Raw genomic sequence first — 12223 nt, 5'->3', positions numbered from 1 at the left:
TTCCTATAGTTAAGAGTGTCTTATGGTTTGTCGCCCTCTCTGTTTTCGTCTTATTTTTCCTTCCCTTCTGCTATGTTCATCTGTTTTGTTCCTTAAATTCCACGAGTGAAATCATATGGTATTTGTCTTTCTCTGATTGACTGAATTCACTTAACATATTACCCTCCAGTTCCATCCACGTTGTTGCAAATGGCAAGATTTCATTCTTTTTTGATTGAGGCTTCAGTGTTTAAAGTACACAATACGCACTCCATAAACATTTGTTTAATGGATGATAAACATTATCTACAATCCCTTAATTTTGACTTCCTAAAGCTTAGGGCATACACCTATGTCCTTGTACTCTTCCTTGTCGTCTAGAGATAGTTAATAGACACGTTCTGTTAGTGTTAACATTAATTCTTCTTTCCCAGTTTTGTTTTTGTTCTTTTTTCTAGTGAGTCAGTTATATCTTACACAACAGTACTCCCTTCAGCTCTCACTATCGTCAGAGGTGTTACTTATTGATGGACAATGACGATGATCCGCGGATATACATATTTATATTAAGATATATATTAACATATTACATGGCACACATAATATATATTAACTGATAAACCAGCATCACAATTATCTGAACAGTTTTATAAAGATTCTATGTATTTAGTATTCAGGATTTTTGTCTTACTGCAAAGAATGCATACGGAAGTACCCCACTATACAAAAAATTATTTTTTTGTGTGGCAGTGGGTGCCGTGTTACGCAGGCCCCAAGGATTTGGGGTGAGGAGGCTTTGGGGAGTCTTGACTCTCCACCCCACCCCTGGGCACCTACAGATACAGGCCAGGCAGCTAGCCTTGCGAGGGAGTGGGGGACAGAGCCTGCCCTGAGTCCCTGTGGACACTTGCACATGCATGCCCAAAAAGTAATTTTAAGAATAAAGTGTTAGAATAGTAGAGCAGGGCTAGTTAACTTTTTGCATGTCCATCTTTAATCTAATACTAGAGATACTTAACTTTGAGAGGAATGTCTGACATGTATGAAAGGGTTATATTCAAAACATGACCCAATATTTATCTGTTGATATTAGAAATCAGTTTATTTACAATTTCCTTCAACTGTGGGCATCTGCAAACATTTTCTATCTTAAAAAAATTTAGAACAAGCAACTAACAGAAAAATAAGATTGCTGAATTGTAGATCTTGGAGTCACCCAAGACACATGTACTTTGTAAAGAGACCATGGGACATGGAATTTAACAATCTTCATTGTCAGGGAACTTCCTAAACTTCTGTGTGCCTGCCTCATGGATCACTTAAAGCTCATTTCCTCTCATTGAACAGGCAGGACAGCTGGCCAGGCTTCCATCTGCACTGTCCTCAGCCCTCCCTGTGTTACGGAACACCCTTCTGAAATGGGAGAAGGCTAATTTGAAACAAAAGTAAAAACTCAAAACAAAACAAAACAAAAAAACCCCAAAACACCAACCAACAAAAACAACAACCTTGTGGGAAATAGTATTTTAAACTGAACTTTCAATGGGCCCATAGATTAGGTCAGGGGATGGGCCAAAATAGTGAAGCACTGTCCCTTGAATAATTCAGGTTAAATTCTTAAATAACATTAACGGGGTCATAAAACACCAGGCTTGGAAATTAAAGATGTTTATGTCTCATCAAAAAGTCTTTGACTGTAACTCTCTGGCATACTGCCAAAAGGGCAGCTCTTTGGGGGAAAACCCTATGCCAAAGGCCAAAGAGGCAGCTGTGTTATTCAGCTCCTGAGAGCTTCCAACTCAACACCCACACAAGCTCAATTATGAGCAAATTAAAGGGATCCAGACTGAACACAGTAATTCTGGTAATTCAAATAAATAGAGGAAAGTCTACAATTAGTAGGAAAAGATTGATTTTCTGGAAAACCCAGAAAATGACACCCTCACCCCTTTGCATAAGCATAGTTACATCCAATTATTTAAAAATAAATTTCCTTTTATTCATCATTTTAATAACTTCTGTTCTGTCTTAAAGGTGGCCACATGCATGCCAGCAGGAGTATTCACAAAATACGGAGGCAGAATGGCCTCAAAAAAAAATCTATAATGGATATATAGGAATTAATGAGATTGAGTAAAATGGTAATCAAAGTTTTATACCTACTTTTAGAGCACACAGATAATGCACTGTTCATTTCTACCTTTTCTGAGTACAGAGAAAAATTTCAAGTCATTCAGAAAGAACGAAGTTTGACTACTGTGGAATCTATTACTATAACTCATTATATTAATAACGAACAAAATACACAAGGTCATTCTGTATAGATCCTTAAAACTCACTTAATAATATTCAACATCTAATTAATCTGACTGAGTAAACTTTTTTAAGAAGGTAGGAGTACAAGGACATTTATGTAACGTGATATAAACATTTCTTCTATCAAGAACCATCAGTGAAGTCATAATTAATGCACACACACAGTGGAAGCATTCTTGTTTAATCTTTAAATTCATTTTGTTGAGCTGATCTAAAGTTCATGTGGGAGAGTAAATGTATATGAAGAGCCAAAGTGATTTTACAAAAGAAGAAAAATCAGAGGAAGTTTTTCCTGTAAGTTATCAAAATAGAGTGTAATAGCATATTGATAATATAAACAAGGTGACACTGGCATGGAAGAGACAAATATGTCAACAGAATATGTCTAGAAACTGACCAATGTATGTAAGGAAACTTAATATTCAATGTTAATGTATTCTACTTTAATGGGGAAAGGATGTAAAAATCAATAAATGTTCTTAATAATCTGCCTATTGTCATGAATAAACATTTTTCCACCTTACACACCACGGATAAATATATTACAGATTGGTAAATATTTAAAAAAAAGCCTTCAAAAGTACTAGAAGAAAATAATGTGATAAGTATAAAACCCAGAAGTCATAAAGGAAAAAATGGAAATTTTTTTATTACGAGACTAAAGATTTCTTCATAGTAAAGGATATCATAATCAAACTAAGATGACAAATAATGGATTGAAAGAAATTCTTTGCAACATACATAACAAAATTCTTTTTAAAAAAAGATTATTTATTTGAGAGAGAGAGAGTGCATGTATTCGAGAGTCGGGGGGGGGCAGAGGAAGAGAATCCTCAAGCCGACTCCCTACTGAGTGGGGAGCTTGACATGGGGCTCGATCTCATAATCCATGAGATCATGACCTGAGCCAAAACCAAGAGGTGGATGCTTAACTAACTGAGCCACCCAGGTGACCCCATAACAACATTCTAAAGACAAAAAGAATTAAGAAATGGAAACATTTTTGGCAAAGGATATAAATTAGCAAATCATAGAATGTGAAATACAAATGGATCCCCTGAAAAAACAAAAACAAAGCCAAAAAATACCCTAAACTCTCAATCCTAAATTCAGTCAAAAGGGGAAAAGCAAATTGTAAATCCAGATTAATTCACATAAAATTGTACAACTATTACAAAGAAACACAATATGTGATATAGATATATGTACATAGATGGTGCAGCAAATAAAGTGCTACGTAGGTATACATAGCAAACTATTTTTAAATCATGTTTCTATCTGGGGATAAGAATACTTTTTTCTCACAAGAGCTGCCTATTTTTTGAAATATAAGTGAAATTAAGTAAATGGAACTCACCTTTAAAATAATTTGAACATAATATGCAAGTTAAAATGCTAGCCTAGACTCAGCAACAAAAATGAAACAAAAACAAAGGCACTAATTGGGACCGTTAGCCTTCAAAGACTCCTGTAGACTTTGGAAAGGAGAACTATCCAACATAAAGGACTAGATAAATAAAAGGTTTTATCTTTTTAAGTTTTGAACCATATGAAACTGCTAGTTTTCCAAGTCCGAAAATAGTCAAAAGCACTGATTTGATATTCAGCCTAAATACCTTAGGATGGATGGCTGGATGATTGATTTTTTGCTGTTTGAAGACTGGATCTTGACCCTGCTATCTTTATAAGCATAGCCACCACCCTTTTTGGTAAATATAATAATTCCTTAGGTTGCCCACTGCTACTTATAGAAAATGAAATGACTTAACAATAATCTTTTCACCTAACCAAACAGGAAAGACACTTCCAAATGTTTACCATCTGGTATCGTCTGAGCTTATGCGCTAAGAAAATCAACATGTTTATTGAGCTCCCTCAACTGTTTTGGGGACAGGGGTTCAGAATGGCTCTAGAATGCTGCCCTCTGCAAGACTGTTAGCTTTAAACTGGCATTTCCTGGAAGAGACCAAACTTTGATGGTGTATAAAATATTTGTATACCATATTTTACCACTTCTGCTGTATGGTGCATTTAAGCCACAGCTTTGGCCCATGTCCTGAAAACAGCTCGGGACCTCTACCCAATGAGGCAAACTGAACAAACATTACTATTGTCGTTTATGGTATAAGTCCAACAGAATGCAATGAGTGACTTCTAGCTATACATATTTTGGAAGGGCCGTTTCAATGTAAAAATAGAAAACTTCTCAAAAACAAAACAATGTAAACAGAAATACTGTTTCTGGATACACCTTAGACTTTATTTTTACAGATTTGATAATAGTTTTTCTTTCTTAAAATGGGCGCCATTTTTTTTCTTTTGCAGATAGTTTTTGGGAACTTTTTGTTTTAATTAAATGAGGAAAATAGTAATATATTCTTGCCCCAAATTAAAAGAGATTTTTATCTACTCGTTTTCTTCATAGAGTAATTGGGAAGACAGAACAAAAGATGTTTATCAAGCACTTTATAAAAATCAATTGCTCCTCAAATTATTAGTAATAACCTTGGTCACTGTCACACATGATTCCTTTGGTTTGTCAAAGGTTCATGCTGGAGAAAATCCCCTTTTCTGACCAGGGCTCAGCTTTTCTATCCCTCTCTTGCTATAGGTGATCAGAGCAAATGTATCCTAGTGATCTAGTTAATTTGTAGAAAACAGAATCAATTTCTCTTGTTTCATCATGACTGAACATTTTTCTGAACTCCTGTAAATGAGTAAGAGATAAGCACTATTTATCAGATTGTTCTGTGGAGCACATGGTTTTGATTATTCTATATTCTTGTTGCTAACTAATGAAAAATGCAATACACCTCAAGAGAAAACATTTGCAAAGCACAGCCTGTGAGCACCCAGCAGCAATGAATGTTTGCTGGGGATTTATTTTGCACTTGCACCCTTCTCTCACATTCCTCTCTCTCCAACAGCCCATGAGAGCACAGCAATGCGCTTGGGTGTCTGAAATGTCTTCTGGGGTCCCACATCCTAGGACCTGGAGAACATCATTTCCAGGGGGCCCTCGTTCTGCACTAGCAGCCAAGAGTCACCCTGAAATTTCCTGCGGAGCTCAGAACCTCAGTGAGGTTCTTCAGGCATGGACCCAGGGTACCTCGACAGCCTCCATCTGGCAAACTCAAGGAACCCTTTCCCCGCCAGTGTTAACAGGATCTGAAGATGGGCATTTCAAGAGATAAATCTTCCCTACCGCTGCCATCCCTGTCCACTGCACATAGAGATAGGAAACCCCGCGGAAGACGATTCCTTTAACCCTATTATCTTCCCGGGCCCCGCAGCGGGTATGTTCGTGAGAACGGCAAAGTCACTGATAGAAGTGAGAGTGCAAATACAAAGGCAGGTGAGTCACTGATGCTGACGGCATCCAGATCATTCAGAAGGAATGATCATATTTTTCTGACCAATATGGACCGCCTTATAAAAATGTCATTCACCTCTCTTTTAAAAGAAAAAGGGGTAATCACAATTAAATGTGTGAGACCAATATCCCCTCCCCCAGGCTGGGGCCGACTTCACCCCCTTAGGTTGGAGCTGAGGAAACAAAGGGAGGACATTCAGGAAGACAGATGGGCTTAGGCTGGCGCGCTGACCTGGATGTCACTCACCCTCACTTACCAAGGTCCATGCTCTTGGAGGCTTTCAGATTCATCGATTCGGGCTGCCTGGCCGGTGTCACAGATCTGAAGTGGATGTGCTGATCTGGAAAATACACTGCCGAATCCACCTCAGAGCTGTGGAAAGAAGCCATACGCCGTATTTAGATTTAGAATAAAAAAAAAAAAATTCTTTTTTTCTTTTGGTAAAGGAAGCAGTTCTCCTTTTGAACCCAGCCCCACCTCATATCCTCTCCAGCTCCCAACCATGTATTTTCAACTGATTCCGGAATCTCGGGTGGCTTTTATGAGACGTAGCAACTCTATTTTTATGTATTTTATCACACTCTACAATTTAAATAAAATATTCTCTGGCTAATGCCATGTTTTCCTCTTCACTGATTTCTGCTAACTGGGATCCTGCTGTACAATGTATAGCTTCAAATGGGAAAGCCAGGCCTGGAAGGAACTGGAGGAGGCTGGCAGGTATTCACGGAGCCTAGAAGCAGGGTTAAGAGATCTCTGAAGGCTAAGCATGGCCCTCCTTTAGAAACAAGTAAAAGGCTTGTGTACTTTAGAGAAGACCATCCTGCTGAAAGACTGCTGGCTGCAGTGGTTTGGTCTCCGACTTTATTTAGGCCTATTTCCTAAAACTAACGTTCATACTGAGCACACAGTCTACTCATTAATAACACAACAAGGAAAGAACAAGAAAAGCACAGTTTCAGACACCAGATATGTTAAATGCCCTTATGGGCTTCCCAGTACTTGTAGTCAATCTCAAAAATTCTGTTTCTGCTAAATATTTTTATTTATTTGGCTTGAGGATGGAGGGGATTATACAAGGGAATTACAGACAATGCTTTATTTCTTGGTCTAGAAATAAATCATATTTATAAATTTTGTAAGTTAAATTACAGCTGCTTTCTCCCCTCGTATTCTCATATATTGAGAAAGTTAATACGGTAGCTCATTTCAGCATAACTTTAGTCTTAAATACAGTGAAACTCAAATCAAGTGTCCGATAAATCTGAAAGTACTGAGGTTGAGGTTTTCAAACAGTTGGGATTTGACACTGTAAACAGTAAAACAACAATAAAAAAAAATGAACCATTATGAATGAGAATCCTTCAAAAATGTACAGGGGATCTCAATTTCTTAACCAAATATACCGAAATAAGTTTCATCTTTTCTTGAAACTCATTAGTTATGCACATTCAATACTGCCTTGCAGCAATATTAAAATTAAAATGCAGCAATAATACTGCTGAGTGAATAAATGAACCCCCATTATTGTAATATGGTGGGGGGCTTCCGGAAGTACCCGCATCAGGCAGCAGAGCACAGAGCTCAAGGGCCCAAATGCCAAAGCAGCGCTGCTTAGTTCTAAATCCTGGCTCTGCCCCTGACTAGCTGTGGGGCCTACGCACAGCACTTAACCTCTCTGTGCTTCAATTTCCTGATGCGTAAAATGGGTCTAACTCCACTCCTTACTTCACGGGGTTCTTAAGAGATACAATGAGTTTGTAAAGTAAAAATAAAAAGATTTGTAAAGTCGGGAGAACAGATTCTGGCACAGAGTAAATGCCAGTAGAAGCATTTAGGAAACAACTAAGCAGGTAAATAAATAGACCCGCTTTTGCTTCCCAAATGACCATAAATTTTTGCTTTTCGAGTCATCTATACGATTTTTTCCAGTCTCTTTCTTTCTCTGTTTTTGTCAGGGTCTCGGTAGACCTGGGACTAAGAGCCCTTCTCTATTTATTTTCAAGTTTTTTCCCTTTTTTTTTTTAACAAATATTATTTATTTATTTTTAGTGTGGTAAGGTTGACACACGATGTTACATTAGTTTCAAGTATACAACATAGTGACTCCAACAAGTTTATCCCTTCTGCTATGCTCAGCATGAGTGGAGCTAAGGGTAATGTGCCGTGATGGTTAGGAGCCTGGGCTAGAGAGCCCTGCGCCAGGGCACGTGGCCTCAGTGCACTAGTCCCCACAAGAGATAGTATTAGGATGTATAAAGTTGTTGTAGGGAAATGAAGATATGGTATGTGCTAACAGTAATGCCTAGAACACAATGAGAGCTTGATCAAGGTGAGCTGCTAAATCCTTTCTTTATTTCTGTAGGTTAGAGAGGGCCTGAGACACTCTTCAGTGAAGAAATTATACAAGGTTTCATGAAAGTTTCTCAAGAAATTCAAATCTACTCTTTACAAAGCTTTTTTGTTTGTTTGTTTGGCTTCTTCCTTGGTGTCTGGCTTATATTTTCAATAGATAAAACCAGTGGCATATATGGAGTATATTAGATGGGGTAGGGAGTGATGACAAAATACGCCCGTTGTGAGCAAAACTCCTTGCACCACGGGGCTACGGACACTGGCCTTCCATAACAGCATCGCTTGGATTGTTTTGGCCCATTTTAAAGAAGAATTCTGAGAGGCTACTGTGAACATGAGCTTCCCTCTGAGCCTTGATGTTTTGGAAGCACTTGCCTTTAAATGTGTTATTCAACCTTTATTTGCACTTAGTTTCACATCCTTTGATCTCTTGTGATGATGTGGTTTTAATGTCAGAAAGACTCATGGCCTTCAGAGAATCCAAGAATTTAAGAGCCGGGAGGCATTGAAGGTCACCTCTAACTCCTCATCTTGTAGGTGAGACACTGAGGCCCAAAGAGGAAGCTGCTATTCCAAGGTCACACAGCTGGTCAGTGGCAAAGTGAGGACCCGAACTGTGGTTTCTTCATGTTGCCTTTTCTCAGAGCCACAAAAACTTTGGCTGACATGGTGGCCAGCCTGGGGCACAGATATGGACTCTGCTCATATGGACTGCTGATATGGACTCCAGGAACATCCAAACGTTCCCTTTTGGGGCAGATTCACTCCCTCTCTTACGCTGCTTGTGTTTTAGGTTAGCTTTGTGTTTCAGTAGAGTGCTACATACCATGAAATAAAAGGAAAGCGAAGAGTTAACCCAAACAGATGCCCTGTGTTACAATGAAAGCCATTTGGGGAGGTGGTTTAGGACCAACATGAATATTCCTCATTAAAACTTAGGTAGCACTGCATTTAAAGAGTTCTGCTCAAGGGAGACTATGGGAATCTACCCAACTGAGGCACACACTGGTTAACCCACTTTATTGTCTTACTTTACCAAACTAGGCACTAATTGACAAATTAAATACAATAACTCAAATTTTTTGAGATTCTTGGGAAACAATGATCCCCATTCCCACTTTAAAGAAAGCAAGGTGGCAATGCCCTTTGATGCAATAACATCAGGTAAGGATCAGTCTAAATAAAGTGAAATTTTTGGTATAGATGTTTACATATAATGAAGGCTGATAAAAGAAATAAGCCACTTTCTACAAATGAATGTAACAAATGTTCATATATATGTGTGTGAGTGTGTGTGTGTACACACTATACATACCTGAATATACCCATTAAATTGATGATAGCGGTTTACACACCAGTTGCCATTGCTTTGAATATGACCAAGTGTACGTTTGGAAACCTTCGAGAGAAGGACCCATTTTGCCATGGTACAAAATTAGAAATAAGGCAAGATAAGGCTGATATTTAAGGAGGGGAGTGTAATATGATAAATTACAGGATTAGAGCCAATATACCATGCATTGGCTCTATGAGTTTATACAGTGCACTTAAATAATGAAGTGTAGTATTGAATTAGTTAGTGTGAAAATATGTTAGACATGTAAGTGAGACTAGTAAGACCATTTGTAATTCTATTGGAAGTTTTTGGAGGGAAAGGGTGACACGGTGATTAACTATAAAATCTGACATATTTTAATTTTGAAGAAAGTTAGCATGTGCTCATGGCTGAGTGGGCTCCAGTGGAGGCTGTGGGAAGCTGCAAGTTGACAGCGGGCCAAAGCCACATTTTAGATTAAGGCCACATTTTCAGCGTGAACAACCAGGGGATCTATCAAATAGAAATGATACTCAATGTCAAATTATGCTGCATAATGAATCAATAAAGGTAGCAGGAAGCATATGCCAGTGTCCTGAATGTGGTGACAAATCAGGAATGTGAAAGACATATAAGACCCAGCCATGAATGTTCAAGGAGAACTGTCAGAAATCAAAAGGAAGGAGAAGATTTTGAGAGGTATGGCAAAAAAAAAAAAAACAAAAAAAACCCCAAAAAACCTGAGGTCTCAGGTGTCCATCCATGAATAGGCTTCAACAATTGGCTACTATGAATCAGAGTAGATACTGAAAGGAAGGGAGGGAGGGAGGGAGGCTAGGAGGGAGGGAGGGAAGAGATGAACCCAGGGGAATGGAGAGAGAAAAAAATATGAGCATGCAGGGAATAACCAAATGTTGTCTAAACTGTTACTACAATTCAGTATATTCTCTCTGTTCCTAATTTGCCTTAAACCCTCTCTGAGAGATCACAGTAGAAAATATACTTCCTTTATATTTATTTTTTTATTCAGACACACATATTCTAAACTTTTGTCCATAATTGATGACATCATAACTACAGGTAACTTCCATAAATTCCTGATGTCATCTTGGTTCAAGATAACAGGCATGAAGTCTGATCACGTTTGCGTCTCACTTCTCATGTAATAGTTGTGTTCTGTTTCAGAAGGCTGGTTACATCCCTAAAGCACCACTTTTCCTTTTTAGAGGGCTTTTAACTTTTTTTTTTTTTTTTTGAAAGCCAGGGTGGCCTCCCTTGCTCAGCCCTCCTGGTTCCCTTCCAACCTTTCCTCCATCCCAAGTTCCACACATCCAAGCCGCCCTCTCCCCCGCCCCGCCACTGCTGCCAGTCACCTAGGCAACGCAGCAGCTTGCAGGATGGTGCAGGTCACGAGATCCCAGGGGGAAGTTTCAAAGCTTTACATTTGTTCCTTCCATCTCAAAAATGTCTTTGGCTCTGCCCCTTCCTCTCCAGCCATGCTGTTCCCTTCTTCATTCTGGCCAGCCCAATCTCTTCTCTTGCCAGTCCCTACCCTTGTTTACAACTTTCCCCATCCACAACTGAACTCACTCAACCTGAGACTGTCATCAGCACCTCCCGCCACAAAACCCCTGCTCCAAGAAATTTGTGGAGACACCGAAGAAGCCAAAAAGGCCATTGCTAATTCCTGATAATTCCATCTCTGCAATATCTCTGATGCCCTCTCTCACCTGAAGAGGTTTCTCATCTGAAAGCTTCTCCCCACCCTCCCCAGCACAGATCCTTAGTACCTTTCACTGCTACTGCCCTAGAAAATGTCCAAAGAGTCTCTGGCTTCCGGTGGATGTTACCCTTTCTCCATCTCCCTAATGCCTGTTGTGCACAACCAAAACCCAGGTCTTATCATGCTGTCTGCTGAAACCCTACCACAAGGTTTGACCATCTAATGAAGGAAGTCTGCATTCCTTACCTTTGCACTCTGCACTCTAGCATCTGGCCAGTCAGCCATGATACAAGTTGCACAAATCAACTTCCTTTTCCAGCTGCCATGCTGTTCCTTCTACCCTTTCCTCTCTCTGAAATTCCCCTCCTTCCTGGGCTTTTCTCATGTCCACCTCTGATTCATACTTTGAGGTTTAGTTGAAATGTCACTTTTCCCATAACATTTTCCCTGATTCCTCTATCTGGAAGCATCCTCCCCTGCGGTGGATGTCCACAGTATTTTCTCTGTACCTTCTGGTAAATATCACTTTGTCCCTTGCGTGCTCGTTGTCGTTTTACCTACTGGCCTACCATCTTCTTGAGGGTAGCGTTTATATCTGATCCATCTTTGCATTATTCCAACACTTTTGCATATATACACAGAATAAACAGTGAAGTAGAACGAATGAAATTATTTTTTAAATGCATTTTGTTATGGCCACCAAACTGCCATTTTTGATTCAGATTTGAGGCAGGCAATGGACATGAATGGACAAAATTAAATATGTCCACATCTTCTTTCAAGAAACCCCTAGAAACTGATCTAGAACATTACTGTAATTATCCACCCAGTTGGCGAAACTGGATTTGAGTCAGATAGCGGACTTCAAAGATGTAGGAATCAGAGGTAGCTAAGTACAGGTAAGCTCCCAGCTAATAGAGTGAGCTGTACTCTTTTGGTGTTTTATTTTTAGCAGATGGTAATAAAAAGCATAATAGGAATGACACCAGCGTTGCTGCAAGAAAAATGAAAAAATTTCACAGGATTATCCTGGGACACAGAATGGAATAAAATACACAGTTTTTAACAGCCATAATAAATACAGAAAATAGCAAAGGGACAAGTTAATGATTTTTAAAACTCATCAGAAGAACAAAATCTATGAATTCCACTAGTCAGATG

General features: G+C 39.0%; 1 protein-coding gene across 15 annotated transcripts in view; it reads right to left on the bottom strand.

Annotated features, from left to right (window-relative positions):
- The window catches only part of PARD3B (par-3 family cell polarity regulator beta), a 1014396-nt gene that overhangs the window by 375639 nt on the left and 626534 nt on the right, over nt 1–12223 (bottom strand). For all 15 annotated transcript variants that reach the window (XR_003519077.1, XM_027589187.1, XM_027589179.1 and 12 more), the window contains one exon: nt 5926–6041. Coding sequence is in view for 14 of the 15 variants with exons in the window: in XM_027589187.1 (XP_027444988.1) it covers nt 5926–6041 (116 nt within the window). In the remaining variant the exon portion in view is untranslated. The remainder of the gene's footprint in view (nt 1–5925; nt 6042–12223) is intronic.

The sequence above is a fragment of the Zalophus californianus genome, chromosome 3 (assembly GCF_009762305.2).
Source record: "Zalophus californianus isolate mZalCal1 chromosome 3, mZalCal1.pri.v2, whole genome shotgun sequence".
Classification (NCBI taxonomy): Eukaryota; Metazoa; Chordata; class Mammalia; order Carnivora; family Otariidae; genus Zalophus; species Zalophus californianus.
The sequence above is the reverse complement of the archived record's forward strand: the minus strand, read 5'-3'. Positions and strand labels throughout refer to the sequence as shown.